The sequence below is a fragment of the Salarias fasciatus genome, assembly GCF_902148845.1.
Source record: "Salarias fasciatus chromosome 7 unlocalized genomic scaffold, fSalaFa1.1 super_scaffold_4, whole genome shotgun sequence".
Classification (NCBI taxonomy): Eukaryota; Metazoa; Chordata; class Actinopteri; order Blenniiformes; family Blenniidae; genus Salarias; species Salarias fasciatus.
In genome coordinates, this window is record NW_021941229.1 from 1,302,885 (window position 1) to 1,319,778 (window position 16,894).

A 16,894-nucleotide genomic window follows, 5' to 3' on the forward strand; every position below is an offset into this window, starting at 1 on the left:
CGTGCAGACATCAGGCTGCCTCCTCGCTGCTGCGGAGGCCTGGTGGATCAGCAGCACGTTAGACTCCTGTTGCTCTTTCTCACACTGCACTGATCCTTCACGGCTCTCTCAACAGACACGCCTGATGGACACGCAGAAGACTTCCCGTCTTTAAATCTGTCTTTGACTGTCCTCTCAGGAGATAAAACAGCTGAACGGCAATAACCGACTGTTCCTTTAGAGCTGGAATCCATCCAGCTGAAGCTGAAGCACAAGATTTAAATAACTTTTCCTGATTCTCTACTGCTCCAATCCTTAATTTTTTTTTATCAGTAGAATCAGGAGAAACATTAACAGATCTTGTCACCATACTGTGTGTGTGTGTGTGTGTGTGTGTGTGTGTGGCACGAGCTTTCTTCTGTCCTGTACTGTTTGGCCCACGGACTTTATGTTTGACACCCCTGACTGAGGTCGTACTTCACAAACACACAACAAAGACACAACATGGACACAAATAAAGCAGTTTATTTAGGTGTTTTACATGATGGGATGAAATTATGAAGGAAAGCTTGAGGAGCAAACAGGCCTGAACGGCTCCAAACACAGAGAGAACAGAAAAGAGTGAGACAGCATCAGACAGCTGGCACTGACTGACTGCAGGGTGTCTGTCTTTATTATTGCACCGTGGGTCATTTGACTCACTGTCACCAATAAAATTAAACATGTAATTCAATCAATAGCTTCTCTCTGACTGGTTCAGTCATTGTCAACATGTCATTTATGAAATCAAATCAACTATCCTGAATTAAATCTGTTCTGTGGACATGAACAGAGACGTTGAAGAAACGTCTGTTTTTCTTTCACTTCATTATAAAGATGAATTATATACTGCCCAGGGAGGCGAACTCAAGACTGCCTCATTTCTCCAAACATGAATAAAGGAACGTGGATCAACTTGTCAAGGAGTCCTTCACATGCAGTTCACCTTCCGTCCACTGGGGGAGCCGTTTCTCCACAGTCCGCCCTGCAGGCTGCTCACCGGAGGCTCTCATGAGGAGGCCCAACCTGTGGCTCCGCAGACACGTCAGAAAGTGTTGAAGTGCCCTTGAGCAAGACACTGAAAGCAAACTGCTGCCAGTGGAGGGACTGATGAAGAGTGGATTTCATCCATTCATCCCGCAACGAGTCAAATAACAGAAGAAGAACCCAGAAGGGAGCACTGTGTATGGTGAGTGGAAAGACGGCTGCAGAGCAACGGTTCGATTCCAGAGCAGCCATATGCTGGGTCTGAACTCTGGCAGCCATAGCTTTCCTCCAGACACACACACACACACACACACACACACACACACACACACACACACACACACACAGTCTCACTCAGGCTGGATTACAACACATCTCAAGAGAACACGCTTCGTTTCAGAAATGCTTCACTTTTACACGACAACGTTTTGAAAACGATGTGTTCCCATGGAAACAGCAGAAACGTCGTTTTCACGTTGGTCCACTAGGGGGTGCTGTTGTTCGTTTCTGTAATGGAACCAGAGACCAGTCCACTGTGAAGCAGGGGTGTCCAGATGTGCTGCATGTCTCCCCAGCTGCCTGTAGAGACTGGCTCACCCCGAGGAGGACGTCCCCCCAGGAGGACGTCCCCCCAGGAGGAGGGGTACCCAGTCTGGGTGTGTCTGGAGGAGCCCCGGCTCCTCAGGTCTTCCTGGCGGCGGCGTCCGGCCGCTGCCGCTGGCGGCGCAGGTGCGCGTCGATCTCGTGCCTGAAGAAGAGCATGCCCAGCTGGCCGTGCGACGCCTCGTTCATGGCCTTGGACTGCATGCACATGCGGTACTGGTCGGGCGGCAGCTCGTCGGCGCAGCGCTTCTCGTGCCACAGGTGGAAGAGGCCGCGCGACGGCGCCCGCACCACCAGCAGGCCGCTGTGCAGGTACTTCCTGTACAGGTGGACGTCCTCGCCGCCCCAGCCCTTGATGTCGATGTCAAACCCTCCTGAAAGAGAGCGGAACACGGTCTGAGCCTCTGCTCTCACCTGAGCACAGCAGAGGCCGGGATCCGAGGCCAGGCTGAAACACGCCGTCCTGAGAGCGCGCTCAGCACGTATCACCGCTAAAACACACCCTACCTCACGAAACCTCACCTCCAGACGGTCATTCAGGGGAAGCCGGGCTCTTCTCAACTAATTTACAACCACCTGACAAAGACTGGAAACATCAACACAATCTCCTCCTCCAGGGAGCCCATGTGGTCCGGTCTGATCCAGACTCCTGTCCTCGTGATGCTCCTCTGTCGTCATGCTGTTGTCATAGAAACCAGATAAAGCCTGCCACTGTCCTGTTTCTTACACTTGTAGTTTTTTACGTGACAATTTGTTTGATGATTTCAAGTGTTTAAAACGTTCATTTCAGAATCAGTTCTTAAAATGTGAGCTTCATAACATTTGTTTCAAAATCAAAATGTTCCTTTTTTTAAAACCCTGATTTGTTGTAACCAGAGTTCAGAGCAGAAGCCAGATGTGGGAACATTTCCCCCTGGTGGAGAAATCAAACTCACCCTCACCTCCATAAAGCCCTCCCTGCTACTGCTCCCTCAAGGAGTCCTGCTCCTCCTGGAGCCGGGCCTCAGCGCCTGCTGCAGTTATGAGTCAACATTTGCATCAGTGTGTGTGTGTGTGTGTGTGTGTGTGTGTGTGTGTGTGTGTGTGTGTGTGTGTGTGTGTGTGTGTGTGTGTGGCCTCTGCACTATAGAGCACTCTGCGTTTGACTGCAGCCTCTAATTGATTTCACTGTGAAGGGAAGGAAGCTGCTGTCGACGTGTCTGGGCTGCTCCGCCTCCACCCAGATGCAGAGTGAGACGTGCTGCTGCCGCCTCATGCAGGCTGACGATCTGAGAAGGAGTGTGACATGAAGCCGTGGCTCCACCAGCAGAGCAGGCTGTTAGGAGAACGCTTCAGAGCAATGTAAGGCCTCTTCAGGAGCACTGAGAGCTCCTGAACCCTGCACCGCCAGGCGCCGGGCTGCAGCTGAGCGGCGTCCGGCAACACTTGCCTATGTTGATGAAGTCCGTCCTGTACTGGCAGGTCATGCCAAACCCAAAGTCCCTCCAGAAGCCGGTGTCTTTCTTTATCACCTGGAGGGGAGACGAGGAGACAGTCCCTCAGCTCAGCAGACACAGCGGGGGGGGGGGGGGGCAGGTGTGATGGGATGGGGTGTTACCAGCTGCTGCTCCACAGGCGGGACGTGCTCTGCGCTGCCGTAGATCAGAGCCGGGTTGTACTGGCTGAACAGCACCGGGTAGAACACCTTTTTACCTGAGAGACAGAGACGGCAGGTCAGGCCCCGCCCCGCTGCTGGCTGTGTGTGTGTGTGTGTGTGTGTGTGTGTGTGTGTGTGTGGTCCGGTGTTACTCACTGTGTGAGCCTGATGGGGGTCAAGGCTGTGTTTAAACCACAGCGTTTCGAGCTGAAACATGATGTTTGTGTCCGTTCACACGGAAACGGCAGAAAACGTCACGGCTCCGTTATAAAACAACAGATGGCGCCAACTCATGGCCTGGCGGGCTGACTGCATCGTCTTCAGCGTTTCTGCCATTTCCGTGTAAACAGACATCGTTTTCAGAGAGAAAAATAAAACTTTTGTAAAACAAAAAACTAAATTGGCGCATTTTCACCTGAGACGTGTAAACAAGGTGTCAGAGCAGTGTCCTCGGGAGTGTCAGAAACACATCGTGTATGTGGATGTGTGTCACTCTGCCCTGTTTGGGGGGTTGTTACTATGGGGATTAAAATTTAGGTCAAGGTTTGTAACTTCATTAAAATTTGAAGCGGAGTGCTGGGGTGAGGTTCAGGAGACAGCGAGGCTCACTGAAGGGCAGCGGTGTGTGTTCCTGAAAGGCATGACAAATCAGTGTGTGTGTGTGTGTGTGTGTGTGTGTGTGCGCGCTCCTTTTGATCACTTGTTGTTAGACTGAAGTCACATGCGTTAGACCACCTTGCTGATTGAAGAACACGTCTTCTAATGACCGCTTCAGGACCGGCTGCTCAGTCACATCATGATTAACCATTCCTGTCATGTCAGGTCCGTCTACGCCCCGTTTACACCCCCTTTAAACCCCGTTTACACCCCGTCTACGCCCCGTTTACACCCCCTTTAAACCCCGTCTACACCCCGTCCACACCCCGTCTCCACTCCAGTGGGAATGAAGGGTGCGGCGCCGTGGCGGCGAGCCGGGCGCAGCGTCTCACCGGGCTGTGCGTTGAGCCGGCAGGAGTTGAGGAAGTCGGCGGTGAAGTAGATGTCCACGTCGCAGAAGAAGAGCAGCACGTCGCCGCCCTTCCAGGCCCGGGCGCCGACGTCCAGGCCCCGCCCCCGGGAGAACTCCTCGTCCAGCTGCAGCAGCGTGTAGTTCTTGAAGTTGGCCTCTCTGAAAACAAAGGGAGACAGAGAGCGACGCTGAAATACCGGCGAGCGCAGCGTCACAGAGACCAGGGGAACGCTCCATGTCTGCAGGTCAGCAGGACTTTCCCATAACCGTCACGCTGCCGGTGCCGGGTGGACGTTCCGCCTCAGAGGCCCGACAGAACAGAAGGAAGCTGATAACAGAACACCGCTCCGACCCAACCACGTCTCCCACTTCCTGAGACACAGTGGGATGAAAGGCTCTGCTGTACCGGAGGAACAGGAGCCTCTGACGACTGTTCTCACCATCAGCGTATCGTTCTTGTTTCTGTACAGAAACAACCAACAGCACCCACTTGTGGCCGGGCAGGGTAACTACACCAAGCCTTTCTGCCGTTTCCGTGGAAACAGGCATCGTCCCTGTCAATGCAAAGCTTTTCTGAAACGCAGCGATGCGTTTCCATGAGCTGTGGTGTGAACGGGGGCCAGCTGGCTGCAGCCAGGCCTTTCCAGAGGCTGAGCAGCAGCTGCGTCACCACCGGGGGGCGCCGCCTGCTCGACGCTCCGCTGTGACCACTCCATGTTGACCGCATGTTGCCATGGTAACGGCCTGTTGACGGACCAGAGATGCTCTTCCACGAGTCAGGAGAAATATTTCTATATTTATAACACATGAAAACAGGCATGAGGCGGCCGGCAGCGGAGCGGCGTCCCGGGATGAGACCTCCTCACTGAACTTCAGCAAACTTAGGACTGCTCTGTTACTGGTACTTATTTATTTATTTATTTTCACTTGTTAATAGTTTTTCAATCTCATTTTATCACTTGGTAGCAATTAGCTGGAAGCGACTGAACTATTTTATGAAGTAATTAGTTTGGGAGAGAGCAGCCTGGGGCACAGAATAACGTTAACGGAGAAGACGGCGGTTTGAGGCCCGCTCCTCTTTTATTAAAGCCCGGAGTCTTATCTCAGGGCGGAGTGTTCTGCCAGAATTCACTCGTTATCTGGAGAATTCTTCACCCTGTGTTTTCTGCTGTTCCAGCACTCGGCTCACTCTGACTGGTCAGACTTTATCTGGACCTGAGTGATTCATGAGGCTGGACAGTGGAGCTCCGCCGGGCCAGACAGGCCACAGCTGGACCCCCGGCTGGACCCACACCTGGACCCACACCTGGACCCCCAGCTGGACCCCCAGCTGGACCCACACCTGGACCCCCAGCTGGACCCCCAGCTGGACCCACACCTGGACCCCCAGCTGGACCCACAGCTGGACCCACAGCTGGACCCACACCTGGACCCCCAGTTGGGGCTTTTCCACAACAGTTCACATAGTCACACAGGGACCAGTGACTGATTCTTTACTCAGGCACACACACACACACACACACACACACTGCTGCATGGACTCTGGATAGAGGATACTGAGGAAAAACTGGTTTACAGACTGGAGCAGAACAAACAGGATCAAACCGTCTTTTATGTGATGCTACGAACAACACGCATGGAAACCAGCAGAAAGAGGGCAGGTACACACACACACACACACACACACACACCACACACACACACACACACACACACACACACACACACACACACACACACACACACACACACACACACACACACAACACACACACAGCGTTTGGCCCGAGGCAGCTGGAATCACGCTCCCCGTGATTGGTGTGTGTTTTTCTTTCTTCTCTTGTTTTCGGTGTGTGTGTGTCTGACTCCGTCCTTCAGCCTCTCACATAAATAAGACAATAGATTCCTTTGATCCTGACATCTTATTGAACATGAAGCCACTACCCAGCATGCAACAGGAACAATAACACCACAGCGACGGCAGGAAGACGGTTCTACACGATGCTCTCCATGCTTTTCTCGTTCAGGAGTCCAGAGTCGGTCTGTCTCCACGCCCTGGCACTGAGCTGTCCAGACGGCAGGGAGCGGAGCACCGCGGCGCCGCCAGGCTCTCCACGGAGCGGGGAGCTGCTGAACCCTCCGGCAGGAGGATGTCAGGGAGCGTCTGGATAACGCTGCAGGAGGACCGCGGTCAGCTCAGTCAGACCGCCACACTGTCAGCTCTGCATCCAGGAAACCTCAAATACTGACACCGCTTCCAGCTTTACCTCCAGACCGAGGCAGACCTGCTGGTTCCAGTCCAGGGTCCAGGGAACTTAAAGCCGTGGATCATTTGTGACTCGGAGGAGAAAATTCTCTGGATACGAATATTATCCAGGAGAAGCTTTAATCCCAGAGCCAGAGTGATCTGTTGTTTATCCTGATAAGAGAACGGCCCCGGAGCGTACAGCTCCTCAGCTGTTTGAGTAACACACACACACACACACACACACACACACACACACACACACACACACACACACACACACACACACACACACACACACACACACACACTCCTCACTGCGAGCCTAAACATATGACTGCAGCCGCCACAGCTTCACGCCGTCAGCTACTTCTGCGCCGTCCTTGTCTTCTAGATGGTTTTATTCCACCTCTCCTCTCTCTCCGGCGTCGGGCTGATCACTGAGTCAGTTTGCGGCTCGCTGCTGAGCGGCGTGATGGCGGGGGCCTGATCCTGTTAGCTGCCGGGTCGGGACGGGGAGGGGAAACAGCACGCCGTCTCAACACGCCTCCAGCCGCAACTGCTCTTATGGGACCCCCCCAACACACACACACACACACACACACACACACACACACACACACACACACACACACACAGGAGTAAAGGAGTAAAAGATGTAAGCAGATGAAACTGAACAGCAGACTGGAGCGTGGCAGCTGAACTGGACCGGCGGAGCAGTCTGGATCCAGTCTGGGTTCAGTCTGGGTTCAGTCTGGATCCAGACTGGATCCAGTCTGGGTTCAGTCTGGATCCAGTCTGGGTTCAGTCTGGATCCAGTCTGGGTTCAGTCTGGATCCAGTCTGGGTTCAGTCTGGATCCAGTCTGGGTTCAGTCTGGATCCAGTCTGGGTTCAGTCTGGATCCAGTCTGGGTTCAGTCTGGATCCAGTCTGGGTTCAGTCTGGATCCAGTCTGGGTTCAGTCTGGATCCAGTCTGGGTTCAGTCTGGATCCAGTCTGGATCCAGTCTGGATCCAGTCTGGGTTCAGTCTGGGTTCACTCTGGAGTCCAGCGGGAGTCTGAGCGCAGGCTACAGCGAAACAGACGACTGCCGGGTCCCGAGGAGAGACAGCGGCGCTGCAACGCAATGACGCTGCGTCGTCTGCAGTCTGCAGGTTTTAGCTGTAACCTCTTCAGGAAGGATCTAAAAGTCGTCCTTCGTGCTCCTCAGGGCCGGCCAGCCACCGTGACCCCCCCTCCTCCACCGCTGACCTCTGTGACCTGAACGACGCCTCAGGTCCTCCAGACGGGACGGCACTCTGCCTGCTCCTCTTCTCCGTCTCATACCGTCCTTCCATCCTTAAACATGTGTAATTAAGGCTTTCCCCTCGTATCCTCACTCCCCCCCCCCCCACCACCACCACCACCCCGGCTCTGCGTCTGGAAGGCAGTAATTATTCATATGTATCGACTGGTATCTCTTTGAAGACATCACTCATCTCCCTGCCTCCCTCTCCTCTGTTTTGATCCGTTACTCCTCAGAATGTGAAGGCTGGGGAGCCTGTGTGCCCCCCCCAACCCCCCCCACCCAGCACCTCCACCCCACCCCGACGGTTTCCGCTCCAGCTTTGAAGTGTGTGTGTGTGTGTGTGTGTGTGTGTGTGTGTGTGTGTGTGTATGGCTGCAGCAGCATTTCAGTAAACCACTCCTGACCTGCAGGTTTAGGAAAAACACTCCGCCTCAAACGCAGCTTTTCAAAATGGTGGCAGCTGCTGCCGCTGCTCATGAGCACCTCGGCGGCAGCAGACAGTGGTGTGTGTGTAAAGAGAGCGAGGCGTGGATGATGCTGTCTCGCACCGCTTCGGAAACCTGCCTCCAAGTAACGAGCAGCAGCAAAACCAGGGACGCGGTGCAGATCAGGACCAATCAGGCCTGGCTGGGCTCCGGGGAAATTTATCCGCAGCACTTTATGTTGCCTCTTGTCATGTAAACGAGCGGGGAGTGTGTGTTTCTCCGAAGCCAGGACGTGAAATATGATTAAAAAAAAGAGAAAGAGAGGAATAGCTGCAGGTTGTTTGTGAGCAGAAAACTGAAGCAGCAGAGAGAGAATTTAATTTACTGGAGAGCAGAAGAGAATCTGATCAGCTGTGTGTGTGTGTGTGTGTGTGTGTGTGTGTGTGTGTGTGTGTGTGTGTGTGTTGGGGGTCCCGCCCGGCTCACCTGGACGTGTTCTCCAGAGTGCTGCGGACTTCACTCATCTGCTCCGTCCCGAAATACACCACTGTCAGATGGACCCGGCCGTCCTGACGCACACACACCTCCCTGTGGACACACACGCACGCACACACACACACACACACGCACACACACACACACACACACACACAGGAAGGGGCGTTATGCAGGAACGTGGGGGTATTCTCTGCACACGCTGAGATAAACCATGTGATCACAGGGAGAACATGCAAACTCCTGAACTCATTCTGTCAATGTTTGGTTTGAAGTCATGGAATTCCCAAACTTCTGAACGTCTGGAACCGTTCCAGATCAAACATCACTTCTATCTGACACATTTACACAGACGCCGTGAAGTTCTGAGCCGAGCAGAAGAGCAGAAACACTCAGCTTCTTCCAGAGACGGACGAGACGTTTCCCCAGCACCCCGGTCATCTCACACACACACACACACACACACACACACACTCTGACAGCACCACTTCTCCGGCGCTCCTTTAATATGGATGGAGGTGAAGTGTTTGCTCAGCGACTGGCCGGGCCACGCCTCGGCCCGCCGTACATCACCCCCCCGGAGGAGGGGGTGAGGGGGGCTAATGGCTGCAGCAGGATCTAGGATCTGTGACAAGCAGCAGCCACAGCACCAGCAATCACAGCATCCCCGGCCGCACCGCCACAACCAGCACGCTGTTGAGTTCTGACCGCCAGCCCACACGACAGCTCCCAAGATGAACGGCTCAAGATTTATTTAAACCTTGCAGAGCTCAGAAATTCAGAAATTTAAACTTCTTTTCCCCCAAAATGACCAGAGAATCAGCTGATGCCTCCTCCAACCTCTGGTTTAGGTACGCTAAGCGCCGTTGGACACGCCCTCGTCCACCACCATCGATCTGGGAGTGACCAAGGGCCGCTGAAGTGAGATCCTGCAGGACGGCAAGCCACAGACTCGTACCCCTCTCCCACTGAAACCAGCGGGTCGACCTGCTAACAATCGGCTTTTGACTCCTTTCCCACCGCCTGCAGACCCGGGTCTAAACCGCCTGCTGGTGAGCCGCGCCACTGCGTTTTCCCGCGCTGATGGTGTCCCACGTTGATGACATCATCAGTGCGACAGAGCACAACGAAAGTAAACAATGCAGTTACCTGTAGACGAATCTCCTCCTCCCCACGGATCAGGGGAAGCTCTCTGGTCTCCTGTCCTGCAGTGCTGGGTCATCTGGACGAAGGAAATCTCACGCTGTGTCCAGAAACAACAACTAGCGCGCTAACGTAGCCGCGCTGCGTCGACGTCATCAAGGAAATTACCATGTCGACCCGAGTCTGCCTTTCACTCTCTTTCTCCCCTCCCACTAAAAGCCGACAGAAGGTGAGCCGATTAAAACCCGGTTCGCTTTGCAGGGTCGATCGACCCGGGTGGAAATGCCGATTAAACCCTTTCCCCCTGAGCCGGGTGTCAGCGGGTTTAAATGGGTTTTTTGGCCAGTGGGAAAGGGGTATAGCTAGGTTTACACTTCACGACTTTTTGCCATGATGTTGTCGTGGCAAGGCGTGCCAATCTGGAGTCACGAACTGCAGGCTCCTGCGCCGTTCACCACCAGTTCACCACTAGTTCACCACTAGTTCACCACCAGTTCACCACCAGTTCACCACCAGTTCACCACCAGTTCACGAATAGTTCACGAATAGTTCACGAATGCCCCCGTCAGTGTCGCGAACTGACACGACGCATTCACGCATAGTTTGCTCATAGTTTACGAGCTTCCCGCGTTGACACGACGTGGTTGCACGCGCAATTACACACGTCATATAAAAAGGGGGCTTCCCCAGCCCCGGGTCGTTGTTGGATTTGCTGTGGAACAGACGACATGTTGAACGCCAGAGACGCCGTCACTGCCTGTACCTGCAGCTGCTCTGTGTGGAGGAGCAGCAGAACAGGGCGGCCTGGGGCCCCGAGCTGAAGGGGGCCCCGAGCTGAAGGGGGCCCCGAGCTGAAGGGGGCCCCGAGCTGAAGGGGGCAACGATGGACGGCTGACATCAGTCAATTTTAATGACAAATTAAAGTTCACGGCCCGTTCGCGATATTTTGTCGTGACCAAAATTTTGAACATTTCAAAATTCTCGTCCCGACATGGCACGCAGTCCCGACGGGTTTACGCACACGTCACGCCACTGAACGAGTAGTTTGCGACTCGATTCGTGGCGATGCGTGCCACAGAGTCGTTCAAGTGTAAACCTAGCTTATCACCCTCTGCAGCCGTTAACGCCTCTCACCACTTCACTCTTCACACTGCTGTTTCACAAAAGCTCTGCGTTTACACAGCAACACTTTGAGAACTATGCTGGTTTCCATGGCAACAACAGAAACTCCAAAAACAACGTAGTTAGCACGTCTGACCACCAGCTGGCACTGTTGTTTGTTCCTGTGATGAAACCACTCACACACACACACACACACACACCCGTTCTAAATCGTGGAAGCTTCAGTGGATCAGTGTGTCCATGTCCCTGTCTCTCCATCTATTCCTGAGAGCCTGGGAGCAGACGGAGCCTGGACCCCGGAGACATGAGGAGGCCCCGGGGAGTCCCAGACCCAGCATGAACCGCCTGGCGTCGGTTCCCATCAGGGATTCAGGCTCACACTCACGTGTGTGTGAGCGGAGACAGTGTGTGTGAGCGTTCCGTCCAGTCCGGTGGCTCCGGGGTGGAGGCGGGAGGATCTGAGAGCAGGATGTATTCATATTCTGCTCGGAGTCCTTAAACCTCTCAGATGTGTTTACGTCCTGCTGAGGCTGCAGCAGCTAAATGAGTGGAGCGATAGCGCCGCGCATTCCGTCTGCAGAACGTTAATCAGGGGTTCCTCCTCCTCCTCCTCCTGATGAAGAGAAGGAAGGAAACGGCCCCACTGACGTTCATCTCCCTCTGATCTGCTCCACCGCCGCTCCGTCTGCTGGAGCGCAATTAAAACGAGAAGCTGAAACCCGAGTCTCGCCTCTCCTGAAGCAGAGATGTGTGAGACGCAGAGTTCAGCAACACTTCGAGGGTGTGTGTGTGTGTGTGTGTGTGTGTGTGTGTGTGTGTGTGTGTGTGTGTGTGTGTCTGTGTGTGTGTGTGTTCTTGTATTTCTATCCTTGTTGGGGCCAAATGTCCCCACAAGGATAGCAAAACGTGAAACGACGTGCCTTGTGGGGACCTTTTTCCGGTCCTAAGTAGGAGAAACAGTGTTTTCTTGACCATGTTGTTGTTACTGAAAAAAGTAAAAGTGCAAAAACATTTCTTTAGGGTTAGGCTTTGTTGTGGTGTGGGTTAGGGTTAGGGTAAGGGTCAGGGTTAGGGGCTAGACATGAATGGGAGTCAATGGACGGTCCCCACAAGGATAGAAATACAAGACTGTGTGTGTGTGTGTGTGTGTGTGTGTGTGAGCCGTGCTCCCACCTGAAGTTGTGCATGAAGTGCCTGAACTTGTCGGTGCGGCGGGACAGCGGGACCACGATGTTGATGGGGACGGCGGCCGTGTCCAGCCTCTCGCTCCTCACCTTCATCAGCGGGCCGAAGGGCCGGAACAGCACCAGGCGCCGGAACTGGCTGCTGGACCCGCCTCTGAAGGTCAGCTCGTACAGCGTGCCCTTGTCCCGCTCGGTGCGCGTGATGCCTGACCAGACACGCACGCACGCACGCACGCACGCACGCACACACGCACACACACACACACACACACACACACACACACACACACACACACACACACACACACACACACACACACACACACACACACACACTTAACGTCACCAGCTGGAAAAAGCAAAATATGGCCCAATGATGATGATTATGAACAGAAGCCCTCCTGGGCGGTGTGGCTCCGGTGGGACAGCAAGTTGTCGGTTCAAACCCCGCCTGTATGTTCAGGCGTGACTGAACCCAGACGTGGACTGAGTTCCGCCTCCGATGCAAGCGTCGGGGTCAGGAACAACGTCAGGCCGTGACGTTTTGACTGAAACCGCAAAACTTCTGAAACATTTTGTTTGTTGGTTCAACAGGAAACTCCAGCCAGTCTGGCTCCAGAGGGAGACAGGAGACAGACAGACTGAGGACATTCAGAAGATGACAGATTAAACGGAGCGCAGAGGATTAGCGTGGGCCCAGATCTGCAGGCTGATAGCCTCGTGAATCAAGGCCTTCCTGCTCCTCCAGTCCCACGGGGGACGCCATACGCTTTCCTTTAGTAAATACTTGGAACAGTTTAGTCTGAATGTCTGTGTCTCTGGATGGAACGTGGCGGTGTCTGTCCGAGGACACGCCCGGCTCGTCCGGCATGCCTCCGGCTCGCCGCTGTGCTAGCGCTGCCGTGCTAGTGCTGCCGTGCTAGCGCTGCCCCGGACGTCCCTGAATGCCGCCGGTCCGGCCGGCCTTGCCGCCTTCCTCTCACCTGGCTGCTCCGTAAGACGGTAAGACGTCCACCGTCAAGACCGCTGTCTCAGTCCACCAGGGACAATTCAGCACAAAACGAGAGTCACGGCAAACAGCAGCCCTCTGCTGTTCAAACCAGGAAATGCAGAGGATTCCTGTGAATAGCGAGCCGGAACCAGAGACCGGGGGGAGAACAGACGTAAACCACCAAAAATGATCAAATCAAGGCCTCCAGGCCTTTTTCTGTGATGTTGACGCTTAATATGTGGAATTTTTCATCAAAGCAAACTTCAGTCTTTGTCTTTCTTCATCCTCCACTGTTCAATCTCTCATTCAGTCACTCCTGTTTGCATCTGGACTTATTCTCAGTCGATCACCCAGAGTCCCGGAGAGTCCAGAACCAGGTCTTCACATCTCCTTCTGCCTCACACAGCGGCCGGTGCCATGTAAACCCGAGCAGGACGCTGTGTGAACACACACCGAATGCACATCTGTCACAGTCACACACACGTAAACACACGTGTACACTAAAGCAGACCACACACACTCCGGACTGGCCCCGGACCACGGCTCTGCTCCGTCCAGCCGGGTGCTGGCCTCCATTACTGACCGCTCAACCTCCGCCCACTCACACACACTCACACACACACAAACACACAAAGTAAAACGGCGTGTTTGAAGAGATGCTCCGCTGTGAGCGAGCAGCTGCGTTCATTTCCTGAGGTTGTGATCTGAAGCTGAGAGGATATCCTGACGGGAGTCGGTACAGAAACACCCGTGTGCTGGTGACCTTCCAGGGATTCATGAGCAGCAGGACGAGAAGTCGAGTCAAGGCGGCTCAGAAGCACTCTGGGCTGATCCGATCATTAGCAGTGACAGACGGAAAAACACAAAACAAAAACAACCCGGGCAGCATCACGGGAGGTGTCACAGCAACGCTCATGTTCCAGGATGAACCGGATCATTCCGGAACATTTTCTGGACCCGGCTGCTGGAGGTTTACACTCCGTTCACACGGTTCCAGTCAGAACGCAGCGTGTTCTGTTTCCGTTTCAAAAAGGTTTCACTTTTACAAGGAAACAGCAGAAACCCTGAAATGATGCAGTTCTAACGTCGGCCCACTAGCTGGTGCTGTTGTGTGTTTGAGAACACAGAGAACAAAACATTGACATTAACGCTGGAGAACTCAGATATATGGGCGAAACACCAAGTTGGACTGTTGCTACAGTGACTGTCAACTCGAAAACCACCAAGTCCAGGAGGATCTGGACTGAGACCAGGACCAGGACTAGCAGCAGGACCAGGAGCAGTGTCTTCCATGGAGACAGAGTGGAAGTGTTTCAGAAAAGTTGTGTTTTGTTTCTCCAGCCGTTGTCACGGAAACAGGCCCCAAACTGTGAGGAAGGTTTTGTGTTTTCGCCTGACGGCGTCGTCGTGTAAACGGAGCGTCAGTTTGCGGCGGCGGTCACACATCGAGCAGAGAGACCCGGTCTGAGACCCGTCGGTCTGCTCAGTCCACCGTAACGGGAGCCGTCCACCCACCCTGATCAGGACCGGCTGACCGCCGTCGAGAAAGACCTTGAGAGACCAGGAATGTGTCATCAGAGGACATGTCCCGTGTGAGAGGCAGGGAGGGGACGGCGGCCGTCCAGAGCGAGCGCTGACCGCCGTGTGTGTGGAGAGGACGGGCTGAAGCGAGGGCTGGAGTCCCGGTGGCGGTTCTCACCTTCCAGGAAGTCGGACGGGGCGAACTCCTTGCCGGCGGGGCCCTTCTCCGCCGGCGAGTTGAGGGCGCGCAGGGCGGCCTCCAGCACCTCCCCCAGCTCGTCGCGCCTGTCCCTGCGGACGGGCTTCTCCTCGGGGTGGCGGGTCAGGCCGGTCTCCAGCTGGTACACCCTCTGCAGCGTGAAGCTGTCGAACGGCACCACGGCGTACTCGCTGGGCAGCCGGGCGCCGGCGCTCACCTCCGCCCGGAGCAGCTGCGCCTTCAGGAACTCCTGCAGGTCGGCCTGCTGGCTCCGGGCTCCCGGGGCCTCCCCGAGGCCGGCGGCGCCCGGCGGGGCGGGGCCGCCGTCCGGCCTCTTCAGGCTGTCCTGGACCCCCCGGAGCTGCTGGCTGCGCTCCTGCAGCGCCTCCTTCAGCTGGGCGATCTGCCTCTTCAGGGAGGAGATGTGGAGGCGGTGCTGCTCCTCGCGCTCCTGCAGCAGCGCCTGGTAGGAGCGGGCCGCCGGCGGGCCGCCGCTCTGGGCGGGGCCCGCCCCGGCGCCGCCCGTCCCGCCGGCCCCCGGTCCCATCCCCGGCCCCGCCCCCCCCGGGCGGTCGGGCCCGGCGCGGGGCAGGGCGTGGCTCAGCGGGGGGTCGTCGGAGTGCGGCGGGCTGCAGGTCATCACGTAGAGCAGCGACAGGCAGCAGCACAGCAGCACCAGCAGGGCGGCGACGCGGGACGCCCAGGTCAGCAGGCCGCGCCGCAGCATGGCGGCCTGCAGCATCAACCGGCTCTCTGAGAAACAGCAACGCTCATGTAACCTCACACACTCCAGCCGCCACGATAAGAGCACGCTTGTGATTGTGTTCCATCACCCGGAGAGGCGGCGGCGGCGGCGACTTATCAGCCTGAGGTCTCTGGAGCTGAATTAGGTCATCGCCTCTCAACCCGCTGCAGATCCCGACTTGTTTGCAGGAAAACAGAGTCAGAGTGAAGAAACAGCTCCGCCCTGCTCGGAGTGAAGACACTCCAGACGAGGTCACTCCTCCTCACACCCGTACGGCGCTCCGCCGCCGGCCCGGAACCACCCGACCTGCCGCCGTCAGCCTGGAGAGAGCCGGCCGATGAGGAGGCGGGTCCCGGCGGTCATCTGTAGGTGGCGGTCACGCTGTCTTCCTGTCAGGGGGAAGAAGAGAAACCATCATGATCATGGCGTCACGGAGCCACGCCAGGCCGCTGGCACATGTTGGCTTTAGGGAGTTCAACTGCCAACCCAAACATGACTTCAGGACTGCAGCTCCTGCAAAACAATGCTGTCACCGATGAGCGAGGGTAGGAGCGCGCACGTGGGCGTGTGATTAACAGTGAACTCATAACAGAGTGTGTGTGTTGAGTGTGTGCTCAGCAGACAGAGGAGAACCGGGACATGTCCACACCTCCATCTATTTATACCTGAGGATCATTCAGGACGCCGCCGCCGCCACGGCCGCCACACTCACACATCACAAACATGGCCCGCTGCAACACTCTCCCAGCTATAGGAGGTCATTCTGTTGAAAACTGGCACAGCCTTCAAGCTTTACTTTTGGACATCACACACACAGGATTATGGGTATCAGGAAGTGTTTAGTCTTCTCTGGTCTACATAAAACCGTCATAAAGATGTAAAAACAACATGCAGAAGACGGATGCGGCAGACATGAAGGAAGACTGAAACCGAGCTGAGAGCCAATCAGAGGAGACTGATCACATCGAGGGGAAAGTCACCATCCAGGGCAAAAAGCAACGTTAGATCAGGAGGAGTCCTTCGCTGGTTCAGCCATTCGTCTCGCCGACACACAGGAGGCGAGTGTGTCTGGTGTGTGAAGAGGCTGGTGTTGGCAGAGTGAGTGTAAAGTATGAATATAAGTGCTTTTCTGGGAGAGAGAGTTACTGTATGTCAGCATCTCAGCAGAGCGGCACACAGGCAGCTCTGTGGAGCCGGGCTCATGAAGGCATCAGTATCCTGCTGCAGTGAATGCTGGACTGTTGCTGAACGGGGGGCTGAATGGGGGGGGGGGGGGGGGGGGG

At 55.3% G+C, this 16,894-nt stretch overlaps 1 protein-coding gene across 1 annotated transcript in view; it reads right to left on the reverse strand.

The window, feature by feature from the left end:
- Positions 1–488: 488 nt before the first annotated feature.
- The window catches only part of csgalnact1a (chondroitin sulfate N-acetylgalactosaminyltransferase 1a), a 20,295-nt gene continuing 3,889 nt past the window's right edge, over positions 489–16,894 (reverse strand). Inside the window, exons 2-8 of the mRNA XM_030084312.1 lie at positions 14,846–16,000; positions 12,145–12,361; positions 8,698–8,799; positions 4,234–4,412; positions 3,206–3,300; positions 3,038–3,119; positions 489–1,982 (exon numbers count right to left, since the gene is read on the reverse strand). Coding sequence (XP_029940172.1) covers positions 1,687–1,982; positions 3,038–3,119; positions 3,206–3,300; positions 4,234–4,412; positions 8,698–8,799; positions 12,145–12,361; positions 14,846–15,608 — 1,734 coding nt within the window. The 5' untranslated portion in view covers positions 15,609–16,000 and the 3' untranslated portion in view covers positions 489–1,686. The remainder of the gene's footprint in view (positions 1,983–3,037; positions 3,120–3,205; positions 3,301–4,233; positions 4,413–8,697; positions 8,800–12,144; positions 12,362–14,845; positions 16,001–16,894) is intronic.